Raw genomic sequence first — 21,752 nt, 5'->3', positions numbered from 1 at the left:
TATTTAGGAGAAATGGTCCGTCTCCATTTTGCCACCTCGTCTTGCCATGTGGCCTGGTGGGTTTCATTGGAAACGACCAGGTAATCCATTTCTCTTTAAATTGTGGCGAGTGGTATATCATCCAGTGGTGGTCGGTGATGCTTATTGCCAATAAGCTCCATCAATTGTTTGCAATAGTGTAGTTTGTTCACCATTCTCAGCGTTATTTGATCGAGATACCGGGTTCAGCTGAAACACACCGTCAAGTTATCTATCTGAAACAAACTTTTGCAACCAGGTCATTTGCTGGGGATGACTGCTTGAATGATGGATTCCCGTGGTACCTGTTCCACTTGCCAGCAAGTCGATTTTCGCACTACCGACGACGCTTTTTTACGACCTAAGTTTATGTCAAAACACCCATAGAGATTTTACATTGAATGCAGAAAGTAAGATGATGCGATATTGAAATATACCTTCACACTAGCCTATCCATAGTATCTTCGACGTGCTGATTGAAGTGGTTTATATCAAAGGATTCAACATAAATTTGGGGACTATGGAGATAGGGACAGAGTGCAAAATTGAAGAAGTCGACAATAACCCGCATTCAAGCAACCATGAATTTTTCAAATGGCATCTAGAATATAATTTTTTTTTATCTGACTTGACATGTCCAAATGGTTGCTTTCAAGGTGGCCATTTATATATTACCTGAAGTATGTTTAATAAGCTTAGCATTTCATATCCACTTTTGCCAAATTTCTCATGCTAGCCCCCGCATAAATGATACAGGCAAACATACGCTGAATACCTCTGGCTTGGTAAGGTGGCTATGGCAAACCGAAAGGAATGACTTGATCAACAAGCACTGCTTACCCGTTATTTCAACCCATCTCTTCATACACTAGTTTGGTTTATTACAACTAAAAAGTTTATACAAACAAAAACATGAAGGTATATATTTACGATTTATCAACGGTAGATTGATCCAACAGTACTTCGCTCTGATGCTGAGGATCTATTGGTTGAAACTCAATGAGGAGATAATACGGTGAGGCTCGCTTCTTGTCGTCTTCTTCCTCTTCTTCTTCCTCTTCTTCGTCCTCCTCCTTCTTCTGCTGCTCTTCCTGGCTATCTTTTTTGCTTTCATCGTTGTTGTCTGAGCCTTTGTGTGATGACGAATCCGAAGAGCTCTGTGAAGAATCGTCATCATCCACTTCAAGACCACTTAGAATCTTTTCTCCACGCATGAGCGTAACCTTGACTCCACGAATTTGGAAATAGCAGGCATTCCAGATATCGACTACACTGGCAACTCCATTTGCTTTGCCTCTCTTCATGATGCGTCGTATAGCATTGGATATAAGAATTCCATAAAGGCCCACTCCCAAGGTCATTGGGATAACGTGAGACACAATTCTGTCTCTAGGTTTCAAGCGAGCTGTAAGACTCAAATCCTCAAGGAATCGTGTCCATTCCGACTCTTGTATGTCGTGTGCAATTAGAACTTCTCCAGGATACTCAACTGGCCATCCGGCATCAAGGAGTCTGCCGTTACATGATATCTCGAAAGCAGGAAAGGGCATTTGCTCCTGAGGGAGATCCAGAGGCCTCGAAAAGCATTCAGGTGGGGGATCAAGAGGGTCTCGTTTTCGCTGTCCTTTACTAAACAAACCACGGAAGAACCCTTTGCTTTCAGTAGGACTTCCCTCTGGAGGCGACTGGTTGTCTTCTTCTTGCGGAATATCTTGATTTTCGTTTGAATCGGATCCAGTGGGAAGGGTTGCGACTTCGCTGCCATGGTCGGAAGCTTGGTCGTCCGATTTGTGCTTCCTGAAGCCAAACATCAAGAAAAGGTGGGAGTGGAGATGAAAAAGAGAAGAACAGCTGAATGACAGCCGATTTTTATGTTGATTATGCGGGGATTTGGAAAATAAAAAATCATGCCTAGCAGAACAAATTGCCTTGTGGCCACGATGAAATAAAAGTACAGCATTAAATATGATTACAAGATATCTACAGGGAGGCAACCAAAAGGTAGTACTTCAACGTTCCAAACTTTAGCGTCTTTTTGTCATCTCCAGCCCCACATGAATTCTGTGCCAGTTTGATAAGGGTGACTTGTAGGCCAAAGCCATTGAAAAAACTTGAGTTCCAACACAATAGGATGTTGTTTATTTCCTTGATCTTTGTATTTCGGACATTTTTCTCACCAACTCGGCTGGCCAAATAACCTGAGACCCCAAAGAAGGTTGCCGAAGCAGCAGCATCAGAGTCTGAGACATACTGAGCGCTTTCGTTAATTTGACGTATGAACTTTCTCCATAACACTTCGTTTAAATCGAGGTCCATCAATTCTCGAGGATAAAGGGAGAGAAACCCAGAATCAATGGTTTTACGGATGGTTGCCACATAAACAGGTATGAATTCCTTTAATTTCCGGTATTCAGGTGGTGAGTCGTCCAAAGGCGGTGATACAATGACTTGAGGGATTTGCATTGTGGTGGGGGGGGGGATTCTTTGAGACTAATGCTTCACAATAAGAAAAGGATTTTGCATTAACAATGGCGCCTTTAAATACTTCTTAAGGGCGTGGGGCTCAAAAGTTTACCCACTTATCGCGGTAATTTCGGCAAAGGTTTATACTGCGCGCAGCAAGCGGCATTGCTTTGATCTAACAAGAGACTCTCATAAATTCGATGTAAATAGCTTCAGACAGAAACATCCATTGCTTCCAGTAGCTTGATGCGTGAGCTTTATTTACTCGGACATGAAACTTCCAGTTACTCTACTTTTATGCAAGTAATATATCACATCTTGTTTATTTTGCACAATAAACCCGCACCTTATATGAAGCAATATAACGAGCAGCTTAACGAAACAACACGTATTTCGTGAACGCTACTGTTTAGCGCAACATATTTTTGGAATTGCCAAATTGTTGTCTTTGGTGTTAACGGACCGGCAATGAGAAATTTTCTTTCTCCGACCTCTCTGTACATTGCTGCGCAAACAGTTCCAATGCTCATGATACAAGCATCCTACATACTGCAGCAGAATCGAAAGAAATTCTTCGTAGCCTGCTGAATAAATATAAAAATATTAAAATATTCACTTTGCATTCACTTTGTACGTAATTACTAGAACTATAGCTGTCAAGGAGGCAATATACCAGAAGCAGGTGAACTGGATAAAATGATAGAGGAGTGTTAAATTGTACTGTGCAAAGGCCATTGGTCATTGATTACAAGCAGAGCATGGTAGGGTTGGTGAGCCGTTTTGCAACTGGGTTCTGTTACCTTACAGTTGACATAATAGAGGATGCAATGATTATTAGAATGATTTCTTAAATTATCATTCAGATACCAGCAATTTTTGGGGTCAAAAAGTGGAAATGGACAAAATTTTGGAATGGATGACTTCCATATAGTTATTACAAGTTGAATCAATGAGTTAGTTTGTGATAAGAGTGCGGGCTGGTCAATGGGACAACTTGTGTTTTGATGATATTTCTCAATTTTGCCAAGAAAGGTGTGACATAGCTGCGGTTAGAATGGTACAGAGCCCGCATTGTAAAAACCCCAGGTCCCCAATTGCCTCCTTTGCAATAAGCTCGTCCTTTTTGGCACTTTTGCAGTAACAGGTCCTCATGACGGAATCTTTACCTGCTAATGTCACTGCTCTTCAAGAACTGGTGCGGTCACAACAGCTCGAGATTGAACGCCTTAAGAAGCGCACAGGCGCTCTTTCAGTACGTGGATCCCCCGAGGACGCTCGCTCTTTTTTCATATGCAGCTCCGCTGATCTCATTATCAACTTGCCTTTCTAGAATACCCAAGTATTGAATGACATGGAACAAAGTGAAACAGCATTGACAGAGTCGCTCAAGGGGCAGCTAGATAAGGTGGATTATCCATCGTTTGTAGACGTGATCACATTTTAGCTTATTCCACGTTCTTTAACGCCATATCATTGTTCCACAGATTCGACAGGAAAAGAGTAGACTGGAGACAGAATTGGATGATCGCGCCAAGATGTTTGAAGCATCATTGCATAAACTTCAAGCGAGAGCAAGGTAATTGTAGTGTCCATGTTTTATGTTCCTCCCCCTTTGTAGTTGCTGACGTTGTCGCTAACATTATCCGTCGTAGTTCTGTAAATCTCGCAGTCGATAGCGCTAGTAGTATAGCACCCTCCGAGCAGGTGATTGAAAGCAACGATATAGAATTACTACGGCGACAACTTACAAAGGCTTCGGAAACGATCAAAAGCCAACAAGCTGTTATCAAAAAGTTAAACTTTGAGTTGGAGATGGAACAAGGCCATGTCAACATTCTGCGACATGATAATCAAATGCTTCGCCAAATGACCGTGGATATGGTAAGTGATCGTTATGTTAGGTCATCTCATACCTTTGCCTTTTTTCTTTTCTAATATTCTCTGCGTTAAAGACTGCCCTTGCTGAGCAAGAGGAGGAATATATTAGCAACAAATTGTTGAAGCGAATCTCCGGTTTGAAAAAGGTAAGTTTACCCGCTTGGTCCAAAGTGCATTCACCAGTATGATTTCCTCACGTTAATGTATATTACATCGGTTTTTAGGAAAAGGGGGAGCTGCTCATCCAGGTTGAACAGGAGGAGGAGTATTTAACCAATACATTGCAAAAAAAGCTTAGCCAGGTAAGTCGGTGCCCCTAGAGTAATTTTGGCTACCTATACGTCTAGAGAGCGGAGAGATAACACATGACTCTACCCAGCTTCAAAAGGAAAAGATTGATATGGAGAATGCATTGGAACAGGAGCAAGAGTATATCGTGAATAAGCTGCAAAAGCAGCTTGATACATTGAAGCTACAAGGTCCTGGCGTACGAAGTCCTTCCTTGGCTTCAGACCATAGTGTTGACGCAAGTGGTATTCCAACCTCACCATCATTGACGTATGTATAGTATTTGGGAAATTGAGGTGCATGATGGGTTTTTACTGAGCGCATTGTACAATAGGGCTAAATGGAAGCCAACCCACTCGCCAACCATATCTGCCGACTATGGTTTGCATAATGCTGGCTTGACCGACGTTCTGCGAGCTGAAATAGCAAGTCTGCGCAGCAAAATGGTTGAGATGGAAAGGGAATGTGAGTTGAATTCTGACATGGTGAATTATAGCTATTCGACATAATGATATTAATGGACGTTTTGCCCTTAGACTCTATCAAATTCAACCAATACGCCAGAGCAAAGTCTGAGCTCATTGAGCTGAGATCTCATGCAGGCATGTCTGCTGATGATCTTAGCATAGAGGACGTGTATGTGGATTCTTTCTTTTGTGTTTCTGATGCGTTCTTGGTGATCATTGTTTAACAACCACCTCTCCATTTTCAAGGTATCCACCGGTTTTCAAAAGTGTGCCGGGATCTCCAAATCGAACGGTAAGTCTCCAAACAACTGAGGTTTGATCTCTTCCAATTGCGAACTAATACCTTGATGAATGGCACTTACGACTACTAGGCAAGACGATCAACATCCATCTCGTCTCAGCGATCTATGACATCGGAAGGTGGTAGTCATAAACCTGTTCCACCTCTGCATTTAGATGGAAGCAGCAGTAGTAATAGCGGCGCTGTGCCATCGTCGCCTAACGTTGGTACATTCCAACATGATGAAGCATCAATCAATTCTCGGTCTCGTTCTGGATCTTCGTCTAGTTCTAACACATTTAGGAAGGAGGTTCCTTCCAGGAGGATTTCAGGTGGGCCGTTTGGTCTGAATGCCCTTCCACCGCAACATCCTCCTCGGCCTTGAAGCCTTTTTATTTTTCAACCTCCTCCCGCTCCTTTTAACTGAAGCCAGTTCTCGTTATATCACATTTTTCTTTCATAGCTCTTTTTCATGGGTTTAGTTTTTGTCTTGTACGTCTTGATTGAACAAACTGTTTCGTTGTGTGTATGCTTTTTTTTTTTTCCAATGTCTAAAAACTGTCTCAAACTAAAAAAAAAAACTTGGGCTAGGGGATGAAAATATGCGATTTTCATAATTCGATATCACGGTTTCAAACTCACCTTCGCACCAATTTGTAGTTCATTCCGTGGCATTTGATTTGAATTGATGGAAGAAGACAATGTCCTGACCTTCAAAACCGTAAGATTACTAATAGCCTTGTCTGCACGAACATGGATGTCAAGGAATGCAGAATTGACTGTTTTTGCAGGAGACGATTCAGAATGTCTGTAAAGCGCAGTGGAAGGATTCTGGTACCAAGGGTAAGTCTCAGGACAAATGAGAGCTCTTCATGATTGACACTAAAACTCTTATACAACGTAATCTAGCCAACAAGGACGCTATCCAACTCTCAACTGAGCTCTTGCGTATTTTTACGGTCGAGGCCGTGCACCGCGCAGTAGACGAAGCGAACAAGGACGCTGGCGGTGGATCACAAACGCTTCAAGTAGAGCACTTGGAAAAGATCCTTCCACAACTAATGCTCGATTTCTAAACTGTTTTCTCTCTATGTATAATAAAAATAAGCTTCTTTTTTCCATGATTTTTCAGCGGACGCGAAATGTTACCGGCAGTCACTGGCCTCGCTGGGATACATGACGTTATGAGCGGTGTCCCGTCTTGGCTATTCACCTCTTCCCATCATCGAGTAGACTGAACAGAGTCCTCAATGTCATCTCCAGACGTACACGAACTTACCCTTTCTCCCATCACTGCTCACTCCTTCAATGGAGACAGAACAAGTAAGTGAACGTTGGTACAAGCCTTGACCACACCCGCCGGTTGACTTACTCTTTTCCCTCCACACTAGAGCTTGCTGTTTGCCCTAACGACACTAATGTCCACATTTACAACACTAGCTCTAACAACTGGTCCATCGAAGCAACTTTGAAGGATGTAGGTATCATCAGGATGACCATTTGGCATGTCAGCGGTTGCTAAATTCTCTCGTTATGCAGCACGACAAAGTCGTTACTGGTATTGACTTTGCTCCCAACTCCAACCGTATTGTGACCTGCTCGCAGGATCGTAACGCCTACGTGTGGACTCAAGAAAACGGTGTTTGGAAGCCTGCTTTGGTATTGTTGCGTATCAACCGTGCTGCTACCTACGTCCGCTGGTCTCCCAACGAAGACAAGTTCGCTGTTGCTAGCGGTGCCAGAGCTATCTCTGTGTGTTATTTCGACGAGGATAACGACTGGTGGGGTAGCAAGCATATCAAGAAGCCCATTCGTAGCACTGTCCTCTCTGTCGACTGGCATCCTAACAACGTCCTTCTTGCTTCCGGCTCCGCTGATATGAAGGCTCGCGTCTTTTCTGCCTTCATTAAGGGTGTTGATAAGAAGTATGTAGACTACTTGGAATTTTTTCACTATGTCGTCAAGTTACATTCTGACATGATTTTTTCTTTTCTGTAGGCCTGCTCCTACCGTTTGGGGCGACAAGCTTCCTTTCAACACTCTGTGCGGTGAATTCCAGAGTAACCGTGGCGGTTGGGTTCACAGTGTTGCTTTCTCTCCCTCGGGTGATGTGTTGGCCTTTGCCGGTAAGCATCTCTGTCCTTTTTTGTTGGCTTCTATGAAGATGTACTGACTCTTTTGGCGTTTAGGTCATGATTCATCCATTAATATTGCATACCCAAGTGCCGATGGCAACCCTACTGTCGTCACTGTTGTTACGCCCAGTCTTCCCTACCTGTCCTTGATCTGGGCCAACGATAGACAAATCGTTGCTGCTGGTCATGACTGCGCACCCGTCTTGTTTGAAACCTCAGACAACCAAGACTGGCATCTGACTGGTTCTCTCGACGAAAACAAGAAGAAGACCTCCATCTCTACTTCTGTCTTGAGTCGTTTCAAGACCATGGATTCTCGCGGCTCCTCTGACAACGACACTGATCTCAATACCATTCATCAAAATACTATTCTGTAAGTGATTACACAAAAGCTTTTATGACTTCGTCATGGTTGAAACTTACACCTTCATTTTATTTATAGTCAAGTGCGCCCATACAGTGGCTCCCCTGATCAAGTTGCCCAGTTCTCCACCGCCGGCGTGGACGGCAAGATTGTTATTTGGGACTTCGATCCTAGCCGCGTTGCTAAGGATCTGTCTTCCCTTCGCGTGTAAAATAGCCCTCAAATTACTTCCGCTGTTAGGTTTTTCATGATGCAATTGATTTTAATGATGGATTATGAAAGGAAATAATTAAAAAATGCGAAACTGAAAACAAATAATGTGTAGTTGAAGCGCTATGAGGAAGGAGCATAGGTATTGGGCTGCAATTTACTTTTTTTTACATACAGTTCGGAGAATCTCTTCGACACGATGTATCTATGATCATGGTTATTGCCATGACTGAACAGATTTTGTTTGATGGCGGTGAGTAAACTTACCGTTGCCCGAAAGGTTGGATCATGCAATATCCGCCGAACAGTATCAGCGTTGATTTCAATGCTGGCCTCCACTATGGCTGTTTGTGTACCTTTAGAGATTTTTGATGGAAATTTTTCAAGATATTTTGCACGATACATTGACTCAAGGTTCAAGCTTTGAATTGAAAAAGAAGGATATATTGAAAATTTTCGTTTCGGTATCTGCCGCCTTTGTTTTTTCTTCGCGGGTTGTTTTGGAACGCTTTGTGGTGCTTCTGTCGGCGTAGACACTGGCATCGGTGCTGTCATGCCTGCCACTGTATGAGGTGCATGCCACTGTGATGTTCCTGGTTCTGCTGAAGGACGCATTGTCTGGTTGAGGTTATCTTGCGGTTGGCCAAATGATGTCGACACTGCCGTTGGAGGCTGTGAGGTCTGTCAGAAAGTAGGATACGTTGAGTACAATGTCAGCTACGAAGGCTCAATGCATTGTTACAAACCGAAGGCGTAACGTCAGTCAACACATGGCATGGTATGATGTCCTTGATTGCAAAGAACAGTTCCTGACAGGCAGCCAAGGTGTGAAACGTGAACTGGAATCGCTGTTGAGTCTACTTTTGGAATTAGAGATAAATGCTGCACTAGAATAACAAAGCTGTATGCGCAGAATATCAGACATAACAAGCTCTACTTGCCTCAAGACATTGGAATGCCGCAGACACCCCTATCACAACGCAGCGCGTGCTTTCCCTTGAAAGCTTCACGACGACTAGAACTTGCATATTTTCCAGGTTATTAAGTACAAGTTGATTGTTATTCATTTCTAACATCATAGCAGAGCTGTGCATGGCTGGTCCCCAATTTGACTGGGCATTGTTCCAGACATTAAAACCATGGATCATCCATTGAGGCATTTCGATTAGAAGAAGAAGATGAAAAGATGCAGACGGAGCGGATAAAAGAAGTGATGAAAAAAAAAACTCTATTTGCGTCGTCTATGTAGTGATGAAATTTGCGTATTTAAAAATTATCCTGAGCATGAAGGATATGAAGAATCACACTATGCTATTATCGAACGTGTAATACTTCCTTGCACCATTCGTACGTCACAAAGCTTATGCTGATGGCTGGAGCAACTTTCAGATAGTTGGGAATCATGCCTTTGTACAAGCCGCGGAAGCCTTCCTTGCGAACCATGGTCTTAGTGGCATCCCATGTACCTCGATATTTGTATTGCATGCTTGACATGCCAGTAACCTGCATTCGTCTTCGTAGAACGTCTAAATAGCAAAACAGGTTAATACACTCATCTGAATTCCTGGGGTGAAATGGCTGTATGCATGCATGCTCACCAAGAGGGTATGTAACAGTTTGGGCAATCGAGCCTGCCAACGCTCCACAGACTAATTTGCGAGCAACCGTAGGGCCTTCCCGATCGGACGGCAACAAATGCATCTTCAGCACCTCGTAGCACTGGAAGTTGAGAGCTACATAAGGGGCGACACCCTGAGGGGAACGAACACAGCAATAGAAAGTTAAAGTGATGCCATGAGACGAAGGATAAGGAAGAAGGTGGATTTTACCAGTAGAGTGGGCCATAACCCACGATATAAGCCAAAGACACCACCTTCGTTGCGATAGATTTGAAGCATAGTTGGAACGATTCCTGGTAGCTTAGCATTAGTGGTGGTGGAGGTGTTACCGGAGAGTGTCGCAGATTGAACAGCCAAGCGAGTTCGTACAATATCAAGAGGGTAAGTACAGGCCACCGACACCAAGCCAGCCAACGCACCGGCCGTTAGACGTCTGGCTGTATCCAGCTCTGTCTTTCCAGGTTCCATCAACATCTTAATACAGAAATTGTTAGATACTCCCCCTAGTTCTTCAGCAATAAGAATTTCAATGACCTACAGTTTTGAATTGTTCGTAGGCAGCAAATTGAGTTGCGCTATAGGGGATGATACGAACTACATTGGTACCATTTCCTCTGAGAAAACCCATCATACCCTCTTCTCTCCACATCTTGGTCAGAGTAGGCACGATGCCTTGGTAAGCGGCGGGTTCAGGCCCCTGCACTTGGAACAAAATTTTCATACGCTCCATCGGACTAACCGCGGTTCTCGAAACGGCTCCAGCCACACCACCTGCTATCAAATGCTTGATGGTATCAGCATTGAACTTTTCAAGCCAAAAGCCTGCAATGGATCTCTCTGGGACAGGCTCTTCTTCTTGAACTACAACCTCAGGTACTGTCGGTGTAGGTTGCACCACCACGGTTACAAGGCTATCGATCATATCTTGCAAAGTTTGTGGCGAGAACTCTAGCACCTTCTGGGTATCCACAAGGCGGATAAAGTCCTGGAATGTTAAATTGGATCCTTGATCGGAGGATGCCATTTCCTTCAATATCTTCAAGCTGGACTAAATCAGAGTGGACCATATTAGTTGATTGAGAATGTTGGGACGTGGTGTCTTGACGTTGTCAAATCCCCTTATTTTTAGAAAATATAAAACCTGCCTCATCCAACCAAGCTTGTCCATCAAATGTTGCGGTATAGACCTTCAGTAAGTCTTCTGCGTCAACTACACCGTCATCGTTTTGATCGAGTGCCGAAAATGCCTGCCAGAGGACGTGCTCTTCTGACATCTTCAGGCGTGATTAAGGGAGCGACTGTTTCGAAACTATTTGAAAAAAATACCGTCTGTGGCCGAGTGACTGACGGACGGACCTCAACTTTGACCCCACCTGCACACAACTCTCTCACACTCGCTTACCCTTTTCTCCATTTCTCATCAACTGCCAACTGTAACAAAATGGAACCTTGGACTCAAGCGATTGATGACATTTGCTGGCAACAGCGACCTTCCGCTGTCCTGGGCCAACGAGACCTTCAAGCTAACCCGTATTTATGGTTCCCAGACGGTAAACTCAACACTTGCTACAACTCAGTCGACCGACACGCCTTGACAAGTCCGAACACCGTTGCTATCCATTGGCACTCGGCTGCCACCCAGTCAAAATTATCCGTTACATACGCAGATCTCCTCACGCGCGTCAAGGATGTGGCTGGCATGCTTGCCGATTATGGGGTCAAGAAAGGAGACACCGTGGTAATTTATATGCCAATGATTTTGGAAGCGGTTTACAGCATGCTCGCTTGTGCTCGACTGGGTGCTGTTCATTCTGTAGTGTTCGGTATGTGTTAGAAAAATTGGTGATGACTGATGCAATATCTCATTCTGAATGTGTGGGGAAATTTTTTAGGTGGATTTGCGCCAAAGGAACTAGCAAAGAGAATTGAAGACTGTAAACCGAAAGTTATTCTGAGTGCCAGTTGTGGAATTGAGCCCAAGCGTGTTATTGAATATAAGCCTTTACTGGACGAAGCATTGCGTATATCTCAACACTCTGTTCCCATCCGAGTTATCTATCAACGCCCGGGCCAAGCTCAAGCTAAGTTGGATTATCAAAGCGGCGACCGAAATTTTGACCAGGAGATTGAAAGAATTCAGCATGAAAGCAAGGCATTTCAACAATGCGTTACCGTGGATAGTTCCGATCCATTGTACTTGTTGTATACCAGTGGAACCACAGGCAGACCAAAGGTAAGCTTTCTACCAACGGTGAAGAGGAAGACACTATTTATTTACCCACCCCTTATCGCCCGTTTGTAAATGCAGGGTGTGGTTCGGTCCAATGGTGGACATGCGGTTGCCTTAAGATGGTCAATGGATTACATCTTCGGCTTACAGAAGGGAGATACCATCTTCACGGCTAGTGATATTGGATGGGTAGTGGGTCATACGTAAGTTTTTTTCCACCATAAGATGTTTCTGCCCGTAGATTACAATCCAATATACAACCTTGGATGACCGATGGTATTGTTTCAATAGGTATATCGTGTATGGACCCTTGCTGGCTGGCCTAACGACAGTATTATATGAGGGAAAGCCTGTTGGCACGCCAGATGCCTCTGTTTTCTGGAAGATATGCACTGAATATAATGTGAAAGCAATGTTCGCTGCCCCTACGGCTATTCGTGCCATCCGTCGAGAAGATCCCGAGGGCAAGTTTGCCCACCGCCAAGATTTATCCAATTTACGTGCTCTGTTCTTAGCTGGAGAGCGCAGTGATCCAGTTACAATCCACTGGTGTCAACAACTCCTTGGTTCCAGCAAGCAAGTTATTGACTGCTGGTGGCTGACGGAAACTGGCCAACCTGTAACTTCAACCTGTCTGGGAAAGAATGCTCAACTCTTCTCTATCAAACCAGGTTCCGCTGGAAAACCTGTGCCGGGAGCAAATGTATGTGTACTGGATGACGATGGTGCGCCTCAAGATAATCCCAATACTTTCGGTAACTTGGTCATTAAGCTTCCGATGGTTCCAGCCGCCTTTACGACACTTTGGAACAATGAGCAAGGCTATTGTGATAGCTACTTTAAACGTTTTCCTGGGTACTTCGACACTGGTGATGCTGGCATGATCGACGAAGAAGGCTATGTGCATGTGATGTCCCGCACAGATGATTTGATCAATGTTGCTGGTCATCGTCTTTCAACCGGTAAGTAACGATAGGGCCATGTTGGATTTCGAACTCTAGTCTATTTGTAACAGTGTGTTGACTTATTCTGTACCGTCATTAGGTTCTATCGAAGAGATTCTATTATCGAATACTTCTGTTGTGGAAACCTGCGTTGTGCCTATACCTGATAATCTAAAGGGACATGTGTAAGTACCCTAATTGATTTTATTTCTTTCCATTGTGCTGCTAAATCCTTGAACAAGTTAAAGACTTACTTTCTTGCCAAATCTCTAACCCCCTTCTATCTTTATACTCTATTTCAGTCCACTAGCCCTTGTCGTGACATCCGGAAAGGTCTCAAATAATATCAAGCAGGATCTTGTAAAGGCAGTGCGTAATGATTTGGGAGCAATAGCATGTCTGGATAAAGTGGTTGTGGTCGCACGGTTGCCTAAAACTCGAAGCGGAAAGGTTTTGCGTCGTTGTATTCGTGACATGACGGCTGGCAATCCCGTTAATGTACCAGCCACCATTGAAGATGCGACGGTCCTGACCGATATTAAAGCCGCCTTGCAAAAAGAAGGCTTGATTCCGCAAACAAAAGCCAAGCTATAATAGCTACCTTACATTTCCGAAAATAAGAACATATCTTCCTCCTTTGTACTCCAAAGTTCATACCAAGTATAACTATGCACAGTACAGTAATTATCAAACGTATGAAATGAAAATCAAGATGTTTGAACCGTGAATTCAACCAGTGTTTGTTTGCCCATCAACCTTTTATTTTACATATATATGTCTAAAGCTCTTGGTGACCCAAAACATCGAGCTCCAGGTACTCTGCTGTAAAGCATCTAAACAAAACAGCCAAATTTTGCACAACAGTAGCATCAACGGCATCTGCATTATCCTACGCAACGTTAACGAATTGTTAGTTAAACAGATCCCAATTCACTTTGGTGTTATGTATTTCCTGCTCTACTTACGTGAATGCTGTGCCATACTCTAGGGAAGGGAGTTGGTATAATGTGGAAAACGTTAACGCCCCGAATTAGAAAAGGAATATGATCGTCTTGGATTTGACCATGGAACATATCGACGCCTTGCGTATCAAATATCATGTCGGGCTCGTCAAATTCATCTCCATCATGTCGCCAGTTACCCGTTGTGACCAGCCGATGCTCCAAGTCGCCCATATGCTCAAACAACCAGCTTGTTGATCGGAATAGATTGTACACCTTGGCATTACTAGCACCCAATAAATCCAGTAAAACCATAACTTCTATAGTGTCGAGCATAGACGATTGCTTGGAGGTGTGATATTTGCCGGTTGGAACCACCTGCTTCTCCCACTTTTCGGCCAGGTGTTTTGCGCCATAGATAGAATCATCGTCGGACCATTCAACAAATGCCTCTTCGCCATCAAAGAAGATAAATTGCAACCCTGACTTGACGCGTGCAGTGTCCAGATATTGGTCCAAAGTGGCAGCCACATCCAATAAAATGGCACACGGCACAGAAGAATCCGTTGCGCCGATGAATTCAAAGTGTTCATAGTACTTTGAGTCGTAGTGAGCTGCTAGCACCAGCCGAGAAGCGTATTGAGGGTTTTTCGTAACGATAATGTTACTGAACTCTTTCTGACCAAGAGGGGTGTCGTCCACGAACTTGTCTTCCTCTACTTTCCAATTTAATTTTTCGAAACGGTCTTTGATGAAGTTGCGAACTTTGACATTGTTCTCTGTTCCAGCCACCCGAGGAACGAGTAATGGTGCCAGGAAGCTTCCATTGACCAGTAATCGTTCGTTTACAGAGAGACTGGTGAGTTTGTCCAGGGCCGCACTAGGTAATGGTCGGTAGGCGCTGGTAATGGCTGTCCACCACAGCAGTAATAGCGATTGCAGTTTAAGTCTCTGCAATCTATACATTCTGGAGATATGCTGAGCTTGTAAATAGGTGAAGCAGTACAAGGTCTCCACTGGTGCAAGAGCTTATTCCTGAAATTTTTCTCCTAATAGACTTTGGACTAAAAAAAAAAATGTTTAAAACCAATTTTCAGAAATGGGTAACTTTAAGTGATGGATACGTTGGCAACGTCTATTCTGTTACCAAATGTTCTTTGCATTCTACAGCGTTCTCCTAAGGAGTTATTCGGGCTTATTTCAAGCTACGCGGATAACAGTTATGGGGTATATCAAGAACTTTTCTGTTCGTTTAATGACAAAAATTGAGCAACTTGTTGATTGTAAAGGTTCCTGTCTGCCATATACATGTCCATGTGCATAGATTTAGGCATACTAGCTATATGGCTGTTTGATTGATGTTGTTTGCATATTCGGTAGAGCGTTTCCATGTGTTCAGGAGGTACAATCTCGTCTTTGGCTGAAGACAAAAATAGGACTGGACAGGAGACATGACCAATTCGCTCTTTTGTTGGCCACCTGTTCCATAAGAAATATTTTGCAATATAAGGGTATGGAGTCCATTTGGTATAAATCGCTGTGACCATATCTTGAATGCTTAAGTAGGTGTTTTCCAGTATGACCCCTCGTATTTTACTACTATACACCGGGTTGGAAGCCAAATAAGCTGCAACCCCACCTCCTAGACTATGTCCGTAGAGGAAAATAGGTCTCTCTGAGTACTTCCGATATGTCCAGTCAAGGATAGCTTGTGCATCCTTCTCCAGTCCACGTTCAGACGGCCTGCCCAAGCTGGATCCGAATCCACGGTAGCAGATACCGGCAATCGTCAGATTTGGTACAGCCGTTGTCATTTGCTTGAAAAGTGGCAAACGGTGGTTCATGTTTCCAGCATTCCTTAGCACAAAACGTTCTTTGAATAAGCTTAACGTTAATTGAATCTTGTTAACATACGCTGCTACATACCCTTGGAAATAAATCATAACGGGACCGCTGGGCAAAGTTGGGTTGACAACCATCCCGCGTAACTTTTTCTTATCAGAAGATATGACTTCCACGTCTTCAACGTCCATTTCGAGCGACATCTCGGGAGTGCGCTCCTCATGCCGCGAATCCAATGGAACATACGGAAGGTAGATGAGCTTACTCTGGAATGCCACCATCATGAGGCACTAAAAGGTCGCCAAAGGCAACGTTAGGAGAGCAGCTTTGATACATGGTATTTAACAGTTAGTGCTGCGTACTTTATAGAGATATACACCTGCTGGAACCCCAAGCAATACTAGAGCGGTCGCTTTGGTTGACAGCTTCCTTGTTTGGTGTCTGACGGGAACATGACGGTACTGCATGTCGCACAGTAGTCAAAAAGACAGTACTGCAAAAAATAAAGGCTGCAGTGGCTCCACAAACCCCTTTTCTTCACCTTCTACTGCTTCAGAATCTTCTCCTCTTAAACATGTCAAGTGTTAGCAACAATGCCATGGGCCCTGTCAAGCCCGCCGACGACGAAGCTCGCGAGGTGGGTCAAATCGTTTGCTGCCTGTACCGAACTATATCCTTGAAATACTCACTCTCCCTTCCAGATTTTCCATCAAGTCAAGGAAGAGATTGTTGACAAGGTAGGTTTCTGAAACAGTATACTGTCATCAAGGAGAGTGGGTATGTTGTGATATACTGACCGATGTTGATGCAACATTTTCTGTCTCCTCTGGAAAAATAACAGATCCACGAGGTAACTATATTGTCTGGCATGAATTAAACTTGGCGCGTCAGGCAGGTCGAGGAACTGAGAGAAAAACGGTTTATGTCTATTTTAGATCCACCATGCCGACCACGTCCACGGATTGCATGAAACCGACAGATTGAAGCATATTTCTGCCTTCAAGGTTGTTCAATATGCCGTTGAAGAAGTTGCCTATGGACTCAACTACTTTGCCAAGATCGACTTGGGCGATGACAAGTATATCCATGCTCGCGCTCACAAGTCCAACCAAGGTCAGGTTGATTTCTACTCTCTTTATACCACTCCCGAGAACGCCATCTGGACCCTCGAAGAACCTTTGGTGTACTTCAACGATTAAACCCCACGGCAAAACATATATAACATATGTATATTGATATATAATAAACAAGTTAACAGAAGAAGAAAGAGAGTATCATGGATTTTAATGGCACCAGGCCATCCCATCCAAGACGTTTCGGTATGGTTTGGTTGGAGGAGGTTGAAAAAGTCAGATCAGAGGGGAGGCTTTATATTTATGATGTATTCTAGTTGTCTTGCTCATCAAAGTCTTTGCCCCGAACATCACGTTTGCATAGAGGACATAGTCTATTGAGTCCCAACCATTCATGTACACAACCTTTATGAAAATGATGGCCACACCTAGCAAAAGCACAAAGGTTAAACCAGCTCAACTAAATTTGCGTGGGGGGGTTGTTATTTCCTTACCATAAATGGCAAACCAACTCGTCATCTTCATAGGCTGACAGACAAATGGCACACATAGCATCCTCGCTATTGGGTATCTCGAAAGGCTCATAGAATCGAATATCTTGAGGCTGCTGGTCCTTGCCTTTGGGTCGCGTTTTCATCATAAATTTAGTAAAAATGCCTACTTTGGTGGCCAGTTGGGTAGCGGTTTCTTGCTGATGCTGAGGCTGTACAATAGGGGCCGGTACAGATGGAGCCACCGTGATGCTGTTATCATCGATTGGGTTATCCACTGGAACCACGGCCGCACGAGATCGAAACCGCTTCACTGGTATGTTTTTGATGTCTTCTGTCGATGCTCCGCCCATTCCCACCACTTCTCCCACACGTAACACACGCATTCCCACTACAAAAGAGGTCAGGTCAGGTTCAGGCATAAAGGGTAAAGCGGCGGGTGGTGCAAGGCCACGTCATGCCGGAAAGAAGTGAAACTTACCTAAGACGCAAGGTAGACAAAATATCACTGCTGCGCATAATATAATAGGAATGGTGATGATAATGTAGCCAAAGACGATGAAAATAAGGGTCAGGTAATATAATGAAGGAGCTGTCGAGCTGCATGTAGAACTGCTGAACAAGAGCCAGTTCATAATGATAAACCACAAAATCGAAAATAGATCAAGAGCTGATTTGGCTCTATCTATCCAGCCTGCCAAGGTATTATGGCGTGCTGTTCTCTGCGGCGCATTCGCTTGGATATGGGGTTGTGAAGGATAATGTCGTTGCTGCTGTGTGGTTGATGATCCCATTTCTAGGTTGTTTTGAGGAGGGGATGTACGCCGACGATAGGTCGGATTCAAATGTTGGTAAACACTTAATGGTGTTGATAATATCAAACGAAGTATATACACGATAAGAATCATCTCGAGGGGTTTATCGCAATATTGATTCCTGGATATAATCAATACCACAACCACAGCGCAAAACTAAATAGTGAGATGCATTGAGTATTCAACCCACAGACAAATGTGATACAAATATCGTTGTACTCACTTGGACGATGACCGAGGTTATGGAAAATATGAGCATGAGTTTGCTTGTTCGTGAAATATGTCGCCAATTCTCACTGGTATATCGAACCCAATGAGACCTGACAGTGCGAGAGGTTTGGTTGGTTGAACGGGTTGCAACATTGGCTGCATTGGCGGCAATCATATGTGGTATGGTGGAATTCGAAGAACTGTTTGAGTTGCGTTGGGGATTATGCGCATTGAGAGAGGCTGACCACGATGATGAGGCCGAGTTGTTGGTGGGCATAAAGTCCAGACTCAGATCCTCTGTCGAAGTCGAGTGCTGCATCGGCAACGAAAGAAAGGATGGCGAAATGTGACGTACGTATTGGGGGAGGGGGAGGAAGGCCAACCAAAGACTGTCGGCAAAAAAAGATTGAGAATAAAAAAAAAAAAAAAAGAAAATGTGGAAGGGAAAAAGGGTAGATTGCTCCAAAATATATTTGTAAAAAAATCAAGCGTCGTTGCACTCAAGGTTTATTATTATTTTCTCTTATTAAACGGTCTCTTGTTCATCATCGGCCGTTGGGGTTTAGACCCACTTGATCCACGCGGAGGAGGGCCAGATCTCATCCTCTTGTTAGAGTCTCTTCTACCACCATCATCGTGGGCGGGACGCTTATTACCACTGAAACGACCAGTGGTACGTTTAGTATCATCATCTCCTTTACCAGGGTTTCGGCTAAATCCACCAGCGGCTCTTTGTGTTCTTCTTTCAACAACATCTTTGTTATCAACGGAGAATTCCACAATCAATCTCCGTGGGTCGCCAGGGAACACTTTACTGTTATTGTTGAGATAGCGAAGAGCGGCCAAGGCGTGTGAATGAGTACGGTACTCCAAGAAACCATAACCCTTGCTACGAAGCTTTTTGGTAGCAGAATCGACGCGATCCTTGCTGCGAATAATCTTAGCCTGCTTGACAAATGGCTTAAAGGACCAGCCCTCGGCCTTCTCGTCCGCACTAAGGTCCGTGCGTTGCCCTGACTTGGTTTCCCTTTTGAAATTGGTAATACTTTCAAAACCAATTTGCTTCAAGTCCTTATCGTCTGTTTTCAGAGGAAGGTTGCGAATACTCAATCTTGTCTTGGAAATGTACAACGATGGGTTGGTGGCCAACAGCTTCTTGCGAGCAGCGAACGACATTTGACGTTTACGAAGTTCGGGCTCAGTCAGCGTAGCGGCAGCTGGCGTATCAGCAAAGATGACTAAAAATGGGCGTTAATACCGCGGATTCAACTTACATTATGCGTCCACCCCCGGCCAACTGTCAGACTCGGTCCTTACCTCCTTCCTTCATCAAATAAATGTTTCGCTTGTCTTCCTTCTGCTTCTTGAGTGCATTGGCTTCCATAAGTTTGTTGGCTTCGTTACGTTCAACAGCTCGGTTGACATCCAATACTCGTCCTTGCAGAGTGAATTTTTGAGCAAGGCCAGTGTTAATATCAGGCGTCAACAAACTTTTTTGCACCATTCCGCTCTTTTTCTTTTGCTTGTTGGACATCATATCCGTGGGAAAGGCTTCGCTATTATCGTTTATCGTGGTATTCTTTAATTGTTCAGCTTCTTGCAGACACTGATCAGCACTGTCTTTTTCCTTGAAGCAAACAAATCCAGTTCCTCTTGACCGACCAGTTTCTTTGTCCATAGTAATTTTGGCATAACGCACAGCTCCCCATTGTGTAAATCTATTGATGGTCAGTGACTTATTTGTGCAGGCAATGCATATATCAAAAAGTTTTATACACTTACAATTCTTTAAGATGCTCTTCCTCCGATTCAAATAGTAGATTGCGAACAAATAATGTCGTGCCCTCGGCAGGTTTGGGCATGGTGTATGCAGGTTTAGCTGTTAATAGGAAGCGTGTAAATTTTAAATGGATACGACCCACATCTCGAGTGTCACAGGCTGCTTACCCTTCTTATCGTCATCTTCGCTTTCATCTTCAATATCTATATCTTCCTCGTCTTCATCCATTTCTTCATCACTAGCGTCTTCTTTTTCCATGCCCTCTTCGATTACTTCTTCATCATCGACTTCTTCCTCTTCGTCATCAGAACCTGCCTCTTGCTTATCGTCGTTAGCTTCGGTGGCGTCATTGGATTCCTCTTCTTTGTCGACATCCATTTCCTCTTCATCGCCCTCCTCAGCTTCAGCGGCTTCCGCGTTCTCCTCAGCAGCAACATATTTGTCCTTTGCCAATGCCCAATCGACAGCAATGGTTCGCCCATGATGGTCAGTGGCATTCATGGCATTGATAGCCTATAATTATTTCAAATAATATGCGATCAGTGTGAGCTATTGTGGCACACATTTGTATTCGAATCAGTCTATACATACCTTCTCAGCGTCATCAATGTTACCGTATTGAATGAAAGCAAATCCCTTAAATGGTCCTCCGTTATATTTACGAGGCAACTTGACTTGATGCACTTTTCCATACTCTCCAAATGCTTTGTATAAATCTGATTCACGGTATTTCCAAGGTAAATTACGTACAATAAGTCGAGCAGTTTTGTCAACATAAGGATCAGAAAGCTTTGGTTTTGGTGGCGGTGCACCTGAAGCCATGACTTGGGCCTTAAGAGTGGCTCCCTTGAATATATGGCCATCCAGTTGTTTTGCTCCAAGTTTGGCATTGTCATTTGAACTGAACTTGATGCGAGCTGAGACACGGATAAAGATGAGCATAAAAAAATTAAGGACATAACAATGAATTAGTACTCACCGACGCCTTCTTTATCTTGAATGGGATATTCAATATTTTCTACAGTGGCAATTTTTCGAGCCCGTTTGTAGATATGTTTCTTGGTGATATCTGATCCCAAGCCTGATACTTCAACAGTAACAAAATGATCTGCCGGTGCATCTGTTGTTGCTGGACGAGCCTTCGGTGTGGTATCTGGAATCTTTGGTGTAGGTGTCTTTGCAACAACAGGCTTAGGCGCAGGTCGTTCTTGGGCTTTTTCACCCTTTTTAAGTGCCAATTCAATCTTGAGCTTGCGACCGCCTCGGAACTTGACATCCTTCAATTCCGTTATAGCTCGTTGGGCGTCTTCAGCTAAAGCATAATGAACATAACCGTATCCTTTGTTTTGTGCTTTTTCAGCTTCTTCCTGACTTTTGTCCATTACAACGAAGCATGACCTGATCGGACCGAGGTCGCTGAAGAATTCCTCTAATTCATGGTTTGTGGCGTCATAGGGAATGTTACGAACAAACAAAGTAGCCTTTGAGTGATGGGCATCTTTTTCCGAAGCGTCTGCGACTTTGTTGTCCACAACGGTTGCTTCGACAGGAGGGGTGGCCATTCTGACTTGTAGTGAGGGATAGGAAAAAAAAAAAAAAAGCTTGCGCTTGACAGCTAGACTTTCGGGCGGTAAAAAGGATAAGCGGTCACAATCTCAGCCACCCTCTCCAACCAGTCTGTGCTGCTACAATTCTCGGCCCCGC

At 43.9% G+C, this 21,752-nt stretch overlaps 12 protein-coding genes across 12 annotated transcripts; 5 read left to right on the top strand and 7 right to left on the bottom strand.

The window, feature by feature from the left end:
- Positions 1-860: 860 nt before the first annotated feature.
- On the bottom strand, positions 861-1,913 carry K450DRAFT_226416 (uncharacterized protein). The gene has a single exon (XM_051586557.1). It carries the CDS (start codon positions 1,827-1,829, stop codon positions 945-947), a length of 885 nt encoding a protein of 294 aa, XP_051447688.1. The 5' UTR covers positions 1,830-1,913; the 3' UTR covers positions 861-944.
- Positions 1,914-1,998: 85 nt separating this feature from the next.
- K450DRAFT_226415 (uncharacterized protein) lies at positions 1,999-2,481 on the bottom strand (the record flags this gene model as incomplete). The annotated part of the gene is made up of 1 exon (XM_051586556.1): positions 1,999-2,481. One exon carries the CDS (start codon positions 2,479-2,481, stop codon positions 1,999-2,001), a length of 483 nt encoding a protein of 160 aa, XP_051447687.1.
- Positions 2,482-3,589: 1,108 nt separating this feature from the next.
- Positions 3,590-5,988, top strand: K450DRAFT_226410 (uncharacterized protein). The gene is made up of 11 exons (XM_051586555.1): positions 3,590-3,733; positions 3,812-3,886; positions 3,966-4,057; positions 4,134-4,362; positions 4,434-4,505; positions 4,584-4,661; positions 4,739-4,917; positions 4,982-5,112; positions 5,184-5,283; positions 5,361-5,406; positions 5,486-5,988. Exons 1-11 carry the CDS (start codon positions 3,632-3,634, stop codon positions 5,777-5,779), a joined length of 1,398 nt encoding a protein of 465 aa, XP_051447686.1. The 5' UTR covers positions 3,590-3,631; the 3' UTR covers positions 5,780-5,988.
- Positions 5,989-6,041: 53 nt separating this feature from the next.
- K450DRAFT_226409 (uncharacterized protein) lies at positions 6,042-6,529 on the top strand. The gene is made up of 3 exons (XM_051586554.1): positions 6,042-6,115; positions 6,186-6,237; positions 6,304-6,529. Exons 1-3 carry the CDS (start codon positions 6,083-6,085, stop codon positions 6,468-6,470), a joined length of 252 nt encoding a protein of 83 aa, XP_051447685.1. The 5' UTR covers positions 6,042-6,082; the 3' UTR covers positions 6,471-6,529.
- Positions 6,530-6,617: 88 nt separating this feature from the next.
- On the top strand, positions 6,618-8,211 carry K450DRAFT_226404 (uncharacterized protein). The gene is made up of 6 exons (XM_051586553.1): positions 6,618-6,717; positions 6,786-6,871; positions 6,934-7,319; positions 7,393-7,520; positions 7,584-7,902; positions 7,972-8,211. The coding sequence occupies exons 1-6, from the start codon at positions 6,645-6,647 to the stop codon at positions 8,102-8,104; spliced, it is 1,125 nt and encodes a 374-aa protein (XP_051447684.1). The 5' UTR covers positions 6,618-6,644; the 3' UTR covers positions 8,105-8,211.
- Positions 8,212-9,417: 1,206 nt separating this feature from the next.
- Positions 9,418-10,644, bottom strand: K450DRAFT_170579 (uncharacterized protein; the record flags this gene model as incomplete). The annotated part of the gene is made up of 4 exons (XM_051584119.1): positions 9,418-9,629; positions 9,702-9,855; positions 9,933-10,196; positions 10,261-10,644. The coding sequence occupies 4 exons, from the start codon at positions 10,642-10,644 to the stop codon at positions 9,418-9,420; spliced, it is 1,014 nt and encodes a 337-aa protein (XP_051447683.1).
- A 140-nt stretch (positions 10,645-10,784) lies between these two features.
- On the top strand, positions 10,785-13,664 carry K450DRAFT_226396 (uncharacterized protein). The gene is made up of 6 exons (XM_051586552.1): positions 10,785-11,545; positions 11,615-11,955; positions 12,031-12,155; positions 12,244-12,914; positions 12,997-13,081; positions 13,199-13,664. The coding sequence occupies exons 1-6, from the start codon at positions 10,894-10,896 to the stop codon at positions 13,488-13,490; spliced, it is 2,166 nt and encodes a 721-aa protein (XP_051447682.1). The 5' UTR covers positions 10,785-10,893; the 3' UTR covers positions 13,491-13,664.
- Positions 13,583-14,890, bottom strand: K450DRAFT_226395 (uncharacterized protein). The gene is made up of 2 exons (XM_051586551.1): positions 13,862-14,890; positions 13,583-13,785 (listed from the first exon to the last, which is right to left on the bottom strand). The coding sequence occupies exons 1-2, from the start codon at positions 14,801-14,803 to the stop codon at positions 13,675-13,677; spliced, it is 1,053 nt and encodes a 350-aa protein (XP_051447681.1). The 5' UTR covers positions 14,804-14,890; the 3' UTR covers positions 13,583-13,674.
- A 67-nt stretch (positions 14,891-14,957) lies between these two features.
- K450DRAFT_226393 (uncharacterized protein) lies at positions 14,958-16,075 on the bottom strand. The gene is made up of 3 exons (XM_051586550.1): positions 16,059-16,075; positions 15,764-15,969; positions 14,958-15,694 (listed from the first exon to the last, which is right to left on the bottom strand). Exons 2-3 carry the CDS (start codon positions 15,961-15,963, stop codon positions 15,070-15,072), a joined length of 825 nt encoding a protein of 274 aa, XP_051447680.1. The 5' UTR covers positions 15,964-15,969; positions 16,059-16,075; the 3' UTR covers positions 14,958-15,069.
- Positions 16,076-16,205: 130 nt separating this feature from the next.
- K450DRAFT_226389 (uncharacterized protein) lies at positions 16,206-17,213 on the top strand. The gene is made up of 4 exons (XM_051586549.1): positions 16,206-16,316; positions 16,381-16,416; positions 16,521-16,529; positions 16,615-17,213. Exons 1-4 carry the CDS (start codon positions 16,254-16,256, stop codon positions 16,876-16,878), a joined length of 372 nt encoding a protein of 123 aa, XP_051447679.1. The 5' UTR covers positions 16,206-16,253; the 3' UTR covers positions 16,879-17,213.
- Positions 16,991-18,673, bottom strand: K450DRAFT_226384 (uncharacterized protein). The gene is made up of 4 exons (XM_051586548.1): positions 18,282-18,673; positions 17,725-18,214; positions 17,247-17,634; positions 16,991-17,180 (listed from the first exon to the last, which is right to left on the bottom strand). Exons 1-4 carry the CDS (start codon positions 18,585-18,587, stop codon positions 17,066-17,068), a joined length of 1,299 nt encoding a protein of 432 aa, XP_051447678.1. The 5' UTR covers positions 18,588-18,673; the 3' UTR covers positions 16,991-17,065.
- A 30-nt stretch (positions 18,674-18,703) lies between these two features.
- On the bottom strand, positions 18,704-21,649 carry K450DRAFT_226380 (uncharacterized protein). The gene is made up of 6 exons (XM_051586547.1): positions 21,028-21,649; positions 20,640-20,965; positions 20,216-20,561; positions 20,051-20,147; positions 19,586-19,986; positions 18,704-19,506 (listed from the first exon to the last, which is right to left on the bottom strand). Exons 1-6 carry the CDS (start codon positions 21,608-21,610, stop codon positions 18,782-18,784), a joined length of 2,478 nt encoding a protein of 825 aa, XP_051447677.1. The 5' UTR covers positions 21,611-21,649; the 3' UTR covers positions 18,704-18,781.
- Between the last annotated feature and the right edge of the window lie 103 nt (positions 21,650-21,752).

Source organism: Umbelopsis ramanniana (assembly GCF_025399195.1).
Source record: "Umbelopsis ramanniana AG unplaced genomic scaffold K450scaffold_8, whole genome shotgun sequence".
Classification (NCBI taxonomy): domain Eukaryota; kingdom Fungi; phylum Mucoromycota; class Umbelopsidomycetes; order Umbelopsidales; family Umbelopsidaceae; genus Umbelopsis; species Umbelopsis ramanniana.
The sequence above is the reverse complement of the archived record's forward strand: the minus strand, read 5'-3'. Positions and strand labels throughout refer to the sequence as shown.